The sequence below is a fragment of the Cherax quadricarinatus genome, chromosome 47, assembly GCF_038502225.1.
Source record: "Cherax quadricarinatus isolate ZL_2023a chromosome 47, ASM3850222v1, whole genome shotgun sequence".
NCBI classification, from domain to species: domain Eukaryota; kingdom Metazoa; phylum Arthropoda; class Malacostraca; order Decapoda; family Parastacidae; genus Cherax; species Cherax quadricarinatus.
The window spans coordinates 14,314,025-14,331,524 of NC_091338.1; the positions used below are offsets into that span (position 1 = coordinate 14,314,025).

General features: G+C 40.6%; 1 protein-coding gene across 11 annotated transcripts in view; it reads left to right on the plus strand.

Annotated features, from left to right (window-relative positions):
* LOC128696471 (Transcriptional adapter 2B) overlaps positions 1–17,500 on the plus strand; it is a 220,695-nt gene that overhangs the window by 96,604 nt on the left and 106,591 nt on the right. For all 11 annotated transcript variants that reach the window (XR_011393231.1, XR_011393234.1, XR_011393232.1 and 8 more), the window contains exon 9: positions 8,606–8,702. Coding sequence is in view for 3 of the 11 variants with exons in the window: in XM_070094712.1 (XP_069950813.1) it covers positions 8,606–8,702 (97 nt within the window). In the remaining 8 variants the exon portion in view is untranslated. The remainder of the gene's footprint in view (positions 1–8,605; positions 8,703–17,500) is intronic.

Here is a 17,500-nt window from a genome sequence, read left to right on the forward strand (position 1 = left end):
TCTACTTTCTTTGCTTTTACCTAATGTAAATAGATTATCTATTTTTTGCTTTACTCACTATTTTACTTTTTACATTGTAGTTACCCCATTTACTTATATTTTTAATTATAGGCAATTGTAGTACAGGTGTCCCCTCACTTTGTGTGGGTTTGCAAATTCATTTTTATGTGATGACCAGTCATGTCATTAAAATAAATTTCCAAGAGTATTAGGAATTCTTTGATGTAATATACACCCAGTAATGCCAAAGTAACAACTGAAGTAAGGAACTCAATGTTGGAGAAGCTGGCAAATCAAAACCAGAGGAAAATGAATTTTAGCTATGCTACAATCATGGTGAAGAACCTGAAAATTTATTACTGTCTGCTTCAAGATGAAAATGGCCATCAGGATCATCAAAATTTGCAAAATTAACATGACTTGAAAATTTGCAAATGCTGATAATGCTGCTGCAGCAAAGTTTCCAGAAAACCTGAAATCCATGATAGCAGTTTCAATGCTGACAAGCAAAATGTTGCAGATGGGTTCAAAGCAATGGAGAATAGGCTGAGTGTCTTACTGTCTAGTAATGCTACAGATTTAAAGTATTAGCCTCTATTAGGCTACCATTCCCTCAACCCATTTACATTGAATGGACTGAGTAAGAATATGATACTATTCAGTTGACTGCAAACATGAATGAATTGGATGACAGGACAAATTTTTGGGGCTTGGTTCATGCCACATTTCATGGTGGAAGCTGGGTGCCATTAGGGAGTCTAACCTAGCATTTAAGGTGCTGTTCCTTGACAGTTCCTCAGGACATCCTAAACACCTTGAGCATATCACCCCCACACATCCAGCTTCTTGATCAGTGGGTATTTTAATATTGAGTGCCTACTACCTAAATTAGAATATCTTCCAGTTACTGGATGATACTGATGAAACTGTGAAGTCAGTAATGAGTGAATAGTGGAATTTCTGCAATGTGAATAATGCCATTAACATTAGGGCTTCATGGGATGATGTGTCTACCTTGAATGGTGCCTCAGTCTCTTTGGCAAGACTGCATTATTACCTAAAAGTGCTTCCCTAAATTGTCTATGACTGTGCAAGAGGTTGTCAAGTTGCAATGTAATGTGGGAGAAGATATTGCAGACATTGAGGAGGAAACCTTCCCAAACCATACCCCGGCCGGGATTGAACCCGCAGTCAGAGAGTCTCAAAACTCCAGCCCGTCGCGTTAGCCACTAGACCAGCTAGCCACAATAAGATTCGTCCAACTAGGTATATTTCTACACCATAGTATGACTCACGAAATCGTAATGACACGATTTCGTGAGTCATGTTGACGGCAGTGAAGGGACTTGAGCTAGAGTTCGTCACGGCCACGCTAGCTGGAGATTCGTCTGTAAAAAACTTGCATTTGTGGTCACAGTGGTGCCTGTGCTAACCTTCCTATGGTGTAGAAATATACCTAGTTGGACGAATCTTATTGTGACTAGCTGGTCTAGTGGCTAACGCGACGGGCTGGAGTTTTGAGACTCTGACCGCGGGTTCAATCCCGGCCGGGGTATGGTTTGTTTGCAATCGTGTCATTACGATTTCGTGAGTCATGAGGAAACCTTTATGGAACTAATGGTTTCTGTATTAAAAACTTAAGTGTAGATAATCTGATTAAGAGTAAAACATCTGCTTATCAACAAGAGGAGAATGAAGTGGTTCATGATGTATCAAGAAGCTGGCAAAATTGTACAAGCTGAAAGACTTGTTTCTACATGGACATTTACCCTCGGCTGAAGAGGAGCCTGAATTTCAAGCACCATATAAACAATGACCTAAGTGCCAACAAGGTAGTTTATATCCCGAAGCAGTGACTTGGTAAGCAGACCTCCTTTTTGCAGCCCAACTCCAATTGTACCTATTCCCACTGGTGATGTCTGATGAAAACTGCTGCTTGCTGTTACTGCATTCTCTTGATGTCATCCTGCTTATTGCCAGTAATGTGGAGTTTGACCTAGGTGATTCTTCATTACTTTCACATTCCATCTACACCTTCACCACTCTGCCTAGTCCACCTGCTACGTACACCAACTACACCTTCATGAGCACTCCACCACCAAGTCCAGCTGTGATTGTTTGCTGCTGCTGGTGAGTACTAATACCAGTACAGTGCTTCAGGACATATCCCCATATTTTACATGTTAAATTGGGCTTGTGTTATGAAATATGCACCATGGGCCTTGACCACATATATTGAATGAAGTGAGGGGGGACACCTGTACAGATGTTGTAGCTAATGTAGGTAGATATGCAATATACATGTAATTGAGAGTAGTGGGAATGAATTGATATGGAGCAGTTGCTGAAACAATAATAGTTGTATTGCATAAAAATGCAGTGAAAGACAAATTGCTGACAAATACAGTAAAGACACTTGGCTGAATGTTTCTCCACTGTCATCTCATCTGTGTTACCTGACTATCTCATGTGGACAATATCCTTGTACAGACATGCAGACACTTCAACTTTCAGTATTTCCAGATTAGATTGAGCTTAGTTTGACTTGCCTTACAGTTTACCCCTTGGAAAAAATGGGGAAAATTCCTCTCCTTTCTAGATGCCAAGTTGATCAAGCAGGTAAAACACCTCAAAGTCATTATTAAGTCTGTCAGAAGATAACAAATAAGGGAACCTTTTATACTATATTCATACCATGATATATATCAAGTGATTATTAGTTTTTTCCTAAGAGCATATAGGATATGAAGTAGTAACTATTTCAGAGAAGAATGTTGCAACATAAGCAAAAGTTTCTTTTCATTAAGATTCATTAAAGAATGCACACAGAAGGATTTACAAATATTTGTCAACCCAGGGTCATGCAGTGAAACCAACAAATGAATCATTCTGCCAATAGGTCACATTGCCACTCATTTTACATAGGCACTTAGCAAAAACAGCACTAGCTCAAGAAAACAACTGCTGTGACATCAGAGTCACTTGTAAGATTTGACAGATGTTACTTGTGTGAAGTCTAACATGATGTCAACATGAGAATTACAGTAACAAGTATGGTTGTAGAACCCAGCAATGCATCACATATAATTATGAATTTCCACACCTCATTTTGTGGATCAACACTAGGCTGATCCAGAAAATTATGGGCCAACACCTAAATTAATGATGTCGTTTCCCTCTGTCACAACTGCACTGCACTTCCACATCTTCCTTGCTGTGATGGAGTACAGTTCTAGCTGGGAGTTCTTCCCGAAGCTCACACCTGAGTGAAATGCTGTCCAATGAAGTCCCACCTTGTTAAGCATTCAAATATGGGGAGTTTTGAACGAAGTGAAAGAGTACTTGTGGTTGGGGATCTTAATGCTAAAGTGGGTAAAAATGTTGTGGAGGGAGTAGTAGGTAAATTTGGGGTACTAGGGGTAACTGAAAATGGGAAACCTTCAATTGAACTATGTGTAGAAAGAGGTTTGGTAATAAGTAATACATATTTTATGAAAAAGAGGATAAATAAGTATACAGGGTATGATATAGCACATAATGAAAGTGGTTTGTTAGATTATGTATTGGTGGATAAAAGGTTGATGGGTAGGCTTGAGGATGTACACGTTTATAGAGGGGCAACTGATATATCGGATCATTATTTAGTTGTAGCTACAGTTAGAGTAAGAGGTAGATGGGATAAAAGGAAAATGGCAACAGCAAGTAAGAGAGAGGTGAAAGTGTGTAAACTAAGGGAGGAGGAAGTTAGGGTGAGATACAAGCAACTATTGGCAGAAAGGTGGTCTAGTGCAAGTATGGGTAGTCGGGGGGTTGAAGAGGGATGGGATAGTTTCAAAAATGCAGTATTAGAATGTGGGGCAGAAGTTTGTGATTATAGGAGGGTTGGTGCAGGAGGAAAGAGGAGTGATTGGTGAAATGATGAAGTAGAAGGTGTGATAATAGAGAAAAAGGTAGCTTATGAGAGGCTTTTACAAAGCAGAAGTGATACAAGAAGGGAAGAGTATATGGAGAGTAAAAGAAAGGTGAAGAGAGTGGTGAAAGAGTGCAAAAACAGAGCAAATGATAGAATGGGAGAGGCATTGTCAAGTACGTAATTTTGCTGAAAATAAGGAAAATTTTGGAGTAAGATCAACAAGTTAAGAAAGCCTAGGGAACGCACGGATTTATTAGTTAAAAACAGAATAGAGGAGTTTGTCAGTGGAGAACTGGAGGTATTGGGTAGACGGCAGGAATATTTTGAGGAACATTTAAATTTCAACGAAAAAAGAGGGGCAGTAATTTCATGCACTGACCAAGGAGGTAAGACATCTTTTAGGAGTGAAGAAGAGCAGGATGTGAGTGTAGGGGAGGTGCTTGAGGCATTACGTAGAATGAAAGTGGGTAAAATAGCTGGAACTGATGAGATCATGACAAAAATGTTAAAAGCAGGGGGAGATATAGTGTTAGGAGTGGTTGGTGTTTTCCTTTAATAAATGTATGAAAGAGGGGAAGGTACTTAGGGATTGGCAGAGAGTGTGCATAGTTCCTTTATGTAAAGGGAAGGGGGACAAAAGAGATTGTAAAATTTATAAGGGAATAAGTTTACTGAGTATACCAGGTAAAGTGCACAGTAGTGTTGTTATTGAAAGAATTAGAGGTAAGACAGAGGGTAGGATTGCAGATGAGGAAGGAGGCTTTAGAGTGGGTAGGGGATATGTAGATCGTGTTTACATAGAAACATATATGTGAACAGTATTTAGATAAAGGTATGGAAGTTTTTATTGCATATATGGATTTAGAAAAGGCATATGATAGAGAGGATAGGGGAGCAATGTGGCAGATATTGCAAGTATATGGAATAGGTGGTAAGTTACTAAATGCTGTAAAGAGTTTTTATGAGGATAGTGAGGCTCAGGTTAGGGTGTGTAGAAGAGAGGGAGACTACTTCCCGGTAAAAGTAGGTCTTAGACAGGGATGTGTAATGTCACCATGGTTGTTTAATATATTTATAGATGGGGTTGTAAAAGAAGTAAATGCTAGGTTGTTCGGGAGAGGGGTGGGATTAAATTATGGGGAATCAAATACAAAATGGGAATTGACACAGTTGCTTTTTGCTGATGATACTGTGCTTATGGGAGATTCTAAAGAAAAATTGCAAAGGTTAGTGGACGAGTTTGGGAGCATGTGTAAAGGTAGAAAGTTGAAAGTGAACATAGAAAAGAGTAAGGTGATGAGGGTATCAAATGATTTAGATAAAGAAAAATTGGATATCAAATTGGGGAGGAGGAATATGGAAGAAGTGAATGTTTTCAGATACTTGGGAGTTGACGTGTCGGCGGATGGATTTATGAAGGATGGGGTTAATCATAGAATTGATGAGGGAAAAAAGGTGAGTGGTGCATTGAGGTATATGTGGAGACAAAGAACATTATCTATGGAGGCAAAGAAGGGAATGTATGAAAGTATAGTAGTACCAACACTCTTATATGGGTGTGAAGCTTAGGTTGTGAATGCAGCAGCGAGGAGGCAGTGGAGATGTCCTGTCTAAGGACAATGTGTGGTGTAAATATTATGCAGAAAATTTGGAGTGTGGAAATTAGGAGAAGGTGTGAAGTTAATAAAAGTACAGTGGACCCCCGCATAGCGACCTTAATCCGTGCAAGAGGGGTGGCTGTTATGCGAAATGTTCGCTATGTGAATTAATTTTCCCCATAAGAAATAATGGAAATAAAATTAATCCGTGCAAGACTCCCAAAAGTATGAAAAAAAATTTTTTTTACCACAAAAAAAATGTTAATTTTAGTACACACAAACTGAAAAAGGCATGCACAATTACATGACACTTACTTTTATTGAAGATCTGGTGATGATTGATGGGATGGGAGGAGGGGAGAGAGAGTGTTAGTGTTTAGAAGGGGAATCCCCTTCCATTAAGACTTGAGGAGGCAAGTCCTTTTCTGGGGTTACTTCCCTTCTTCTTTTAATGCCACTAGGACCAGCTTCAGAGTCACTGGACTTCTTTCGCACAACATATCTGTCCATAGTGGCCTGTACCTCTCGTTCCTTTATGATTTGTCTAAAGTGGTTCACAACACTGTCATTGTAACAGTCACCAGCACGGCTTGCAATAGCTGTGTGAGGGTGATTTTCATCAAAAAAGGTTTGCACTTCAAGCCATTTTGCACACATTTCCTTAATCTTTGAAGTAGGCAATTCCTTCAATTTCTCTCTCCCCTCCTTTGAACCAGTTTCCCCAGGTCTGGCCTCTTGCTCTTGAAGTTGATCTATCAGCTCATCAGTGGTTAGTTCTTCATTGTCCTCCTCCACCAACTCTTCCACATCCTCCCCACTAACCTCCAACCCCAAGGACTTCCCCAATGCCACAATTGATTCCTCAACTGGTATACTCCTCTCAGGGTTAGCCTCAAACCCTTCAAAATCCCTTTTGTCTACACATTCTGGCCACAGTTTCTTCCAAGCAGAGTTCAAGGTTCTCTTAGTCACTCCCTCCCAAGCCTTACCTATAAGGTTTACACAATTGAGGATATTAAAGTGATCCTTCCAAAACTCTTTTAGAGTCAATCGAGTGTCTGTGGTCACTTCAAAGCACTTTTGAAACAGAGCTTTTGTGTACAGTTTCTTGAAGTTGGAAATGACCTGCTGGTCCATGGGCTGCAGGAGAGGAGTGGTATTAGGAGGCAAAAACTTGACCTTAATGAAGCTCATGTCCCCATAAAGTCGCTCTGACAAGTCTGTAGGATGACCAGGGGCATTGTCTAATACCAGGAGGCACTTAAGTTCTAATTTCTTTTCAGTTAGGTAATTTTTCACAGTGGGGGCAAATGCATGGTGTAACCAGTTATAGAAAAATTCCCTAGTGACCCATGCCTTACTGTTTGCCCTCCACAGCACACAAATTATCCTTGAGGACATTCTTTTGCCTGAACGCTCTGGGAGTTTCAGAGTGATACACTAATAAAGGCTTAACTTTGCAATCACCACTAGCATTGGCACACATCAACAAAGTAAGCCTGTCTTTCATAGGCTTATGTCCTGGGAGTGCCTTTTCCTCCTGAGTAATGTAGGTCCTGCTTGGCATTTTCTTCCAGAACAGGCCTGTTTCATCACAATTAAACACTTGTTCAGGTTTCAGTCCTAAAGTTTCTATGTACTCCTTGAATTCATGCACATATTTTTCAGCCACTTTGTGGTCCAAACTGGCAGCCTCACCATGCCGTATCACACTATGTATGCCACTACGCTTCTTAAATCTCTCAAACCAACCTTTGCTGGCCTTAAATTCACTCACATCATCACTAGTTGCAGGCATTTTTTTAATTAAATCCTCATGCAACTTCCTAGCCTTTTCACATATGATCGCTTGAGAGACGCTATCTCCTGCTAGCTGTTTTTCATTTATCCACACCAATAAGAGTCTCTCAACATCTTCCATCACTTGCGATCTTTGTTTCGAAAACACAGTTAAACCTTTGGCAACAACAGCTTCCTTGATTGCCGTTTTCTTGCCCACAATAGAAGAGATGGTTGATTTGGGTTTCTTGTACAACCTGACCAGGTCGGTGATACGCACTCCACTTTCATACTTATCAATGATCTCTTTCTTCATTTCAATGGGAATTCTAACCCTTATTGCTGTAGGGTTGGAACTAGAAGCTTTCTTGGGGCCCATGGTCACTTATTTTCCAGAAACAGCACCGAAAACACTGTAATAATACGAAATGTTCCGATTGTATGCTTGAATGTTACCGCGGAGGCTGGCTGGTAAACAATGGCACAGGCGGCACATGTGAGGCTGGCTGAGGGCGCACATTGGACGCGTCTCGGACGAAGGCCGCTGAGCGGGTTTTTGTCCACTATGCGGGGCAAAATTTTAGCAAACAAAGCGTCCGCTATGCGGATTGTCCGCTATGCAAGGCGTCCGTTATGCGGGGGTCCACTGTATTAGTCAGAGGGCTGAAGAGGGGTTGTTGAGGTTGTTTGGTCATTTAGAGAGAATGGATCAAAGTAGAATGACATGGAGAACATTTAAATCTGTAGGGGAAGGAAGGCGGGGTAGGGGTCGTCCTCGAAAAGGTTGGAAGGAAGGGGTAAGGGAGATTTTGTGGGCGAGGGGCTTGGACTTCCAGCAGGTGTGCGTGAGCATGTTCGATAGGAGTGAATGGAGACGAATGGTATTTGGGACCTGACGATCTGTTGGAGTGTGGGGAGGGTAATATTTAGTGAAGGGATTCAGGGAAACCGGTTATTTTTATATAGCCGGACTTGAGTCCTGGAAATGGGAAGTACAATGCCTGCACTTTAAAGGAGGGGTTCGGGATATTGACAGTTTGGAGGGATATGTTGTGTATCTTTATACGTATATGCTTCTAAGCTGTTGTGTTCTGAGCACCTCTGCAAAAACAGTGATTATGTGTGAGTGAGGTGAAAGAGTTGAATGATGATGAAAGTATTTCCTTTTTGGGGATTTTCTTTCTTTTTGGGTCACCCTGCCTTGGTGGGAGACGGCCGACTTGTTAAAAAAAAAAAAAAAGTGCACTGCATTTTTTAATTTTTATGAAGAACTTTTTATGTAATTACCGATGCTAATATGTGTAATGTTTCTCAGGTATCGGCGAAATGGCATTAGACATGTAGAAGAGTGTCACGAATTTGAGGTAGCTAGATCACGACGAGATAAAAAGAAAGAAAATAAAAAGAAGTCAGTAAGTATAATCTTAAATCTGTTACTATGTACAGTACATGTATTTATATATATACTGTACTGTATATTGCTTAACATATATTTCTTTATTATACAGTATAGGAGTAGTTGTGATTCTATAGTATCATTACTTTGCTATCAGTGCAAGTTTTAAACAAGTGTCTTGTCTGTAAATCTCTGTAGAGTATTAGAATATGTGTTCATATACAACATAGTTCAATTGGTGCTACACTGTGTATGATTCCGAAACTTAATTTATATCTCTACCTCTTCTAAGCCTTGTTTCTATTTTGGGAACTCCCCTTCCATTAGGACTATCAAGTGCAGAATCATGCACTAAAAAGACTTGTAGAAACACCAAGTAATGAAATAACAACAGAGAGTATAAAGCAGCATTTATTGATGGGAACTGTCAAATGGGAGAATATGGAACTGACCATGAAGTAGCACTAAAGTGCAAAAATTGAGGAAAAAAAAAAAGTAGTTGTGGAAAAGAAATAATCATTACCTAGAAGGGGAGTAGGCAATGAATGGTTGTCTAGGGCAATTGGTGTAAATTGCTGGCTAGACAGATACTGCAAGGAACTTACAATCCCATTCACTGACAACTGGTACAACTTTTATGGCAAACATGATATGTATGCTAGGGATGGGATACATCTCTCTGGGGCAGGAGTGGTAGCACTTGCCAACTTGAGTGAGAGGGCCGTTGCTGACATGTTTAGGATTTTAAACTGATAGAAGATAGAGGTATGGGTTTGTGTGGTAAACAGTCAGGTTGCAACACTAGGAATGAAAACAGCCACCTCACTATCTTCCCACCCACCACCATCCTTCCCCTGCCATCCAGCTGCTTATGTAATAACACATCATAGATAACTCTACAGCTCTTGACCAATCTTTATCAAAAAAAAAAAAAAAAAGTGAGCTCTTTAAGTATATACAAAATGAGCATTCATAAAGGATGAATGCATTTGATAAAAAAAAACTAAGAAATAAAGTAATGGGGAAACTTCAAAGTCTCAGAACTAATCCCTATCTTTTATATGTTATAATAGAGTCACAGTATGCAATATCGCTTTATGCTTTGTCAGCTGCAGTATCTTTATTTCAACACACCGGCTGTATCCCACCAAAGCAGGGTGGCCTGAAAAGAAAAAGGAAAGTTTCTCTATAAATTTAGTAATGTATACAGGAGAAGGGGTTACTAGCCCCCTTTGCTCCTGGCATTTTAGTTACTTGGTATGACACGCATGGCTTATGGAGGAAGAATTCTGTTCTGCCTCCCCATGGAGATAAGAGGAAATAAACAAGAACAAGTAAGAAAAAAAGAAAACCCAGAGAGGTGTGTGTGTGTGTATATATGCTTGTACATGCAAGTGTAGTGTGACCTAAGTGTAAGTAGAAGTAGCAAGATGTACCTGAAATTGCATGTTTATGAGACAGAAAAAAGACACCAGCAATCCTAGAATTATGTAAAACAATTACAGGCTTTCATTTTACACTCACTTGGTAGGACGGTAATACTTCCCTGGGCAGTTGCTGTCTACCGACCTACTACCTAGGAGCTACAAATACAATGGACCCTCAACTTACGATATTAATCCGTTCCAGAGAGCTCATCGTTAGATGAAATTATCGTAAATTGAATTAATTTTCCCCATAAGTAATAATGGAAATCCAATTAATCCGTTCCAGACACCCAAAAGTATGAACATTTTTTTTTTTTACCACATGAAATATACATTTTCCTACACACAAAAGGAAGGATACATGCACAATATAGTATATTGTGCATGTACTGTACTAAATGAATAAATGACACCTTTATTGAAGATGTAGTGATGAGATGGGAGGAGGGGAGATGGAGGTTTATTATTTTTTGGAAGGGGATTCCCCTTCCATAAGGACTTTAGGTAGCAAGTCCTTTTCCGGGGTTACTTCCCTTCTTTGTTTTTTAATGCCACTGGGAACAACTTGAGAGTCACTGGACCTCTGTCACACCAAAATTCTGTCCATAGAGCTCTATACCTAGCGTTCCATTAAGATTTTCCTAAAGTGGGTCTCAACATTGTCATTGTAAAAGTCACCAACACGGCTTGAAATAGCTGTGTCAGGGTGATTTTCTTCCATAAAGGTTTGCACGTCAACCCACTTTGCACAAATTTCCTTAATTTTTGAAGAAGGCAACTTCCTCAATTTCTCTCTCCCTTCCTCTGAAGCAATTTCCTCAGTTGTGGCCCCTTGCTGTTGCAGATGCTCTTGCAGCTCATCAGTCTTTAGTTCTTCATTGTCGTCCTCCACCAACTCTTTTGCATCCTCCCCACTAACCTCCAACCCCAAGGACTTCCCCAGTGCCACAATAGATTCCACAACTGGCATAGGCTCCTCAGGGTTAGCCCCAAACCCTTCAAAATCCATCTCTTGTACACATTGTGGCCACAGTTTCAGAGTGATACATGACTAGAGGCTTCACTGTAACCCCCACTAGCATTACTACACAACATTAAAGTAACCCTGTCCTTCATAGGCTTGTGTCCTGGGATTGCTTTTTCCTCCTGTGTAATGTAGGTCATGTTAGGCATTTTCTTCCACAATTAAACAATTGTTGAGGTTGCAATCCTTCAGCTGCTTTTTTGTTTGAACTGGCAGCCTCACCATGCCTTATCACACTGTGTATGCCAATACAATTCTTAAATCTCTCAAACCAACCATTGCTGGCCTTAAATTCACTCACATCACCACTAGTTGCAGGCATTTTTTAATTAAATTGTCATGTAACTGCCTTGCCTTTTCACATATGATCGCTTGAGAGATGCTATCTCCTGATATCTGTTTTTCGTTTATCCACACCTATAACAGTCTCTCAACATCGAGTACTTGCGATCTGTGTTTCGAAAAGATACTTGCACCTTTTTCAACAACAGCTTCCTTGATTGCCTTTTTGTTGGCCAAGATAGTAGCGATGGTTGCTTGGGGTTTGTTGTACAACCTGGCCAGCTCGGAGACACGTACTCCACTCTCATATTTTGTGATTCTCTTTTTCTTCATTTTGATTGTAATTTTCACCCTTTTTACCACAGGGTTGGCATTAGAAGCTTTCTTTGGTCCCATGGTGGCTTATTTAGCAGTTACAAGCACTAAAAACACTGGAATAATACAAAATGTACTGAATGTATGCGTGGAAGCAACCACACTGGCTTGTAAACATTGGCACACTAACTGAAGGCAGGGCAGCTGAGGGGCGCTTAGGCCAGAGGGACACATGGACACGTTTGGGACGAATGATGCAAGTTGAGTTTTTGTTCGTAGGGCGGGGGAAATTTTTTACGCTGAAATGCTTCGTAAGTCGATTTTATCGTTAGATGAGGCCTTCGTAGGTCGAGGGTCCACTGTATATCTATTGCATAAAGTGAGGAACACCTATACATAAAAGTGTGACAGGAAATGATGTGGACAAGTAATGATCTTCTGCCAGTAGTGAATGTTTTAATCTGTTGTTTCATAATGATTCTGGGGATCATTGCCCTATGGCCCACTCTCAGACCAGAACTCAAATTGGAAAGCAGATGTTAAAGGAATAAGAACTATTAAGAAACTTAGGAAAATAAAAGTAAATGGTTGCTGGCCACCCCGCCTTGGTGGGACACGGCCGGTGTGTTGAAAGAAAGAAAGTTTGCTGAACATAAATGAAATGACATGGAAAGCATATAAATCTATAGGGGAAGGAAGGCGGGGTAGGGGTCGTCCTCGAAAGGGTTGGAGAGAGGGGGTAAAGGAGGTTTTGTGGGTAAGGGGCTTGGACTTCCAGCAAGCGTGCGTGAGCGTGTTAGATAGGAGTGAATGGAGACGAATGGTACTTGGGACCTGACGATCTGTTGGAGTGTGAGCAGGGTAATATTTAGTGAAGGGATTCAGGGAAACCGGTTATTTTCATATAGTCGGACTTGAGTCCTGGAAATGGGAAGTACAATGCCTGCACTTTAAAGGAGGGGTTTGGGATATTGGCAGTTTGGAGGGATATGTTGTGTATCTTTATATGTTTATGCTTCTAGACTGTTGTATTCTGAGCACCTCTGCAAAAACAGTGATAATGTGCGAGTGTGGTGAAAGTGTTGAATGATGATGAAAGTATTTTCTTTTTGGGGATTTTCTTTCTTTTTTGGGTCACCCTGCCTCGGTGGGAGACGGCCAACTTGTTGAAAAAAAAAAAAAAAAAAAATTTCAGCTGCTTTTTGGTCCAAACTGGCAGCCTCACCATGCCTTATCACACTATGTATGCCACTACGATTCTTAAATCTCTCAAACCAACCTTTGCTGGCCTTAAATTCACTCACATCACCACTAGTTGCTGGCATTTTTCTAATTAAATCGTCATGCAACTTCCTAGCCTTTTCACATATGATCGCTTGAGAGATGCTATCTCCTGCTATCTGTTTTTCGTTTATCCACACCAATAACAGTCTCTCAACATCTTCTATCACTTGCGATCTCAGTTTCAAAAACATAGTTGCACCTTTGGCAAGAACAGCTTCCTTGATTGCCGTTTTCTTGGCCACAATAGTAGCGATGGTTGATTGGGGTTTTGTGTACAACCTGGCCAGCTCGGAGACACGCACTCCACTTTCATACTTAGCAATGATCTCTTTCTTCATATCCATAGTAATTCTCACCCTCTTTGCTGTAGGGTTGGCACTAGAAGCTTTCTTGGGGCCCATGGTGACTTATTTTGCAGGTGCAATCACTAAAAAGGCTGTGATAATATGAAATGTTCCGATTGTATGCTTGGAAGCGACAGCGGTGGCTGGCTGGCTTGTAAACACTGGCCAGAAGTGGACGCGTCTCAGACGGAACGAATAGTGTTGGTCGAGTTTTTTAGCGCTAATCGAGGCAAAATTTTTGCGATAAAATGTATCGCTAGTCAGATTTATCGTTAATCGATGCCATCGCTGGTCGAGGGCCCACTGTACAAGCATGTATATACACACCCCTCGGGGTTTTCTGCTATTTTCTTTCTAGTTCTTGTTCTTGTTTATTTCTTCTTATCTCCATGGGGAAGTGGAACAGAATTCTTCCTCCAAAAGTCATGCGTGTTGTAAGAGGCGACTAAAATGCTGGGGGCAAGGGGCTAGTAACCCCTTCTCTTGTATAAATTACTAAATTTAAAAAGAGAAACTTTAGTTTTTCTTTTTGGGCCACCCTGTCTTGGTGGGATACGGCTGGTTTGTTGAAAAAAAAAAAATCTACATTTTTTTATTTTTCTTCAAAATATGTGATCTGTTGTAATTTTATTTGTCACTTATTACTGCATGTGTGGCAAAAATGAAAGAAGTAAATATGAACATTAACTTGAGACATAACGAAGAGGGTGTGTAAATTAGAGTTGGAAGAAGGAGTGAAACAAGTTGTTCCAGGAAGGGTTGGAGGGAGGAATTAAAGAAGGTTTTAAGTACTAGGAGCTTGAGCATCCAGCAGGCTTGTGCAAGTGTGTTAGACCAGATTGAATGGCTTTTATCAAGTCCTACCTCAGTTCTTCAAAGACAAGCCCTATCTAAGGCATACCAACATTTGGAATGCATACCCACACCAACTGACTAACACTCGAAGGTAACTAACCCAGGTACCTACTTACTGCAAAGTGAACAGGGGCAGCAGGTGTACAAACCTACTCTTCCCACTTTTCACTATGTTGGGGATTGAACCATGGACCCTCCTATTATCCAATATACATCAGTCTCTGACTTATCATCATGAATGTGCCACCAGCCAGTTTGCCTAGTCGGCGGTAACTTATGGTTGAACATTGGGCATGTTTCCACCTATGCCAGGAATTGACCCATGGACCCTCAGCATGTGAACTGGGGGTGCTACCAACTGAGCCACAGGATTCAGGGAAACCGGTTAGCCAGACTCAAGTTCTGGAGGTGGGAAATACAATGCATTCACTATCAGGGAGCTGCAAGAATATCATCATTTGGAGGATCATTTTAGTTGTGATGTCCGAGCACCTTAGCAAGGCAGCTATTTAGTCAAATTTGGTGAATGTGTTTTCTTGTTTTTTAGGTCATCTTACATCACTGGGAGATGTCCAGCATATTTAAAACATATTATGATTTAGCAACACTTCTTTCTTCTTTCAATAAACCGGCTGTATCTCGCCAAGGCAGGGTGGCCCACAAAGAAAAACAAAAGGTTTCAGTTTTTAACTTCAGTAATGTATACAGGAGAAGGGGGTTACTAGCCCCTTGCTCCTGGCATGTTAGTCGCTTCTTATAACATGCATAGCTTACGGAGGAAGAATTCTGTTCCACTTTCCCATGGAGATAAGAGGAAATAAACAAGAGCAAGCAAGAAAATGTATAGCTGCAAGGATTATGTGGTGTAAAATAAGGGTTGGATGTCAAAAGTGGATTATAGTAAGCAGTTATGCACCTGGAGAAGAGAAAAGTGTAGAGGAGAGAGAGAGAGAGAGAGAGAGAGAGAGAGAGAGAGAGAGAGAGAGAGATTTTGGGAAATGTTGAGTGAGTGTGTGGGGAGTTTTGAACCAAGTGTGAGAGTACTTGTGGGTGGGGTATCTCAATGCTAAAGTGGGTAAAAATGTTGTGGAGGGAGTAGTAGGTAAATTTGGGGTGCCAGGGGCAAATGAAAATGTGGAGCCTTTAATTGAGCTATGCATAAAAAGAGGTTTGGTAATAAGTAATACATATTTTATGAAAAAGAGGATAAATGAGTATACAAGGTATGATACAGCACGTAATGAAGGTAGTTTGTTAGATTATGTATAGGTGGATAAAGGGTTGATGGGTAGGCTTGAGGATGTACATGTTTATAGAGGGGCAACTGATATATCGGATCATTATTTAGTTGTAGCTACAGTTAGAGTAAGAGGTAGATGGGACATAAGAAAAATGGCAACAGCAAGTAAGAGAGAGGTGAAAGTGTATAAACTAAGGGAGGAGGAAGTTAGGGCGAGATATAAGCAACTATTGACAGAAAGGTGGGCTAATGCACGTATGAGTAGTGGGGTGGGGAGGGGGTTTGAAGAGGGTGGGGATAGTTTTAAAAATGCAGTATTAGAATGTGGTGCAGAAGTTTGTGGCTATAGGAGGGTGGGTGCAGGAGGAAAGAGGAGCGATTAGTGGACTGATGAAGTAAAGGGTGTGATAAAAGAGAAAAAGGTAGCTTATGAGAGGTTTTTACAAAGCAGAAGTGTTGTAAGAAGAGCAGAGTATATGGAGAGTAAAAGAAAGGTGAAGAGAGTGGGGAGAGAGTACAAAAGGAGACCAGATGAAAGAGTAGGAGAGGCACTGTCAAGTAATTTTGCTGAAAATAAGAAAAAATTTTTGAGTAAGATAAACAAGTTAAGAAAGCCTAGAGAATGAATGGATTTGTTAGTTAAAAGCAGAGTAAGGGAGTTAGTAGATGGAGAGCCTGAGGTATTGGGTAGATGGCAGGAATATTTTGAGGAACTTTTCATTGTTGATGAAAAAAGGGAGGCGGTAATTTCATGCACTGGTCAGGAAGGTATAACATCTTTTAGGAGTGATGAAGAGCAGGATGCGAGTGTGGGGGAGGTGCGTGAGGCATTACGTAGAATGAAAGGGGGTAAAGCAGCTGAAACAGATGGGATCATGACAGAAATGTTATAAGCAAGGGGGAGGGGATATTGTGTTGGAGTGGTTGGGATTTTTGTTTAATAATTGTGTGAAAGAGGGGAGGGTACCTAGGGATTGGCAGAGAGGGTGTATAGTTCCTTTATATAAAGTGAAGGGGGACAAAAGAGATTGTAAAAATTATAGTTTACTGAGTATATCAGGTGAAGTGTACAGTAGGGTTATTATTAAAAGAATTACAGGTAAGACAGAGAGTAGGATTGCAGATGAGCAAGGAGGCTTTAGAGTGGGGTAGGGAATGTGTGGATCAAGTGTTTACATTGAAGCATATATGTGAACAGTATTTAGATAAAGGTATGGAAGTTTTCATTGCAGTTATGGATTTAGAAAAGTCTTATGATAGAGTGGATAGGGGAGCAATGTGGCAAATGTTGCAAGTTAATGGAATAGGCAGTAAATTAGTAAATGCTGTAAAGAAGTAAATGCTAGGGTGTTGGGGAGAGGTATGCGATTGAATTATGGAGAATCAAATACAAAATGGGAGTTGACACAGTTACTTTTTTGCTGATGATGCTGTGCTTATGGGAGATTCTAGTTAGGTGCTGCAATGGTTAGTGGATCTATTTGGGAGGGTGTGTAAAGGTAGAAAGTTGAAAGTGAACATAGATAAGAGTAAGGTGATGAGGGTATCAAATGATTTAAATAAAGAAAAATTGGGTATCACATTGGAGAGAGGGAGTATGAAAGAAGTGAATGTTTTCAGATATTTGGGAGTTGACTTGCCATTGGATGGGTTTATGAAAGATGAGGTTAACCATAAAATTGATGAAGAAAAAAAGGTGAGTGGTTCATTGAGGTATCTGTGGAGACAAAAAACTTTATGTATGGAGGCAAAGAAGGGAATGTATGAAAGTATAGTGGCACCAATATTCTTATATGGGTGCAAAGGTTTCAAATGCTGCAGTGAGTAGGCAGCTGGAGGCAGTGGAGATGCCCTGTCAAAGGGCAGTGTGTGGTGTAAATATTATGCAGAGAATTCGGAGTGTGGAAATTAGGAGGAGGTGTGGAGTTACTAAAAGTATTAGTCAGAGGGCTGAAGAGGGGTTGTTGAGATGGTTTGGTCTTTGAGAGAGAATGGATCAAAGTAGAATGACTTGGAGAGTGTATAAATCTGTAGGGGAAGGAA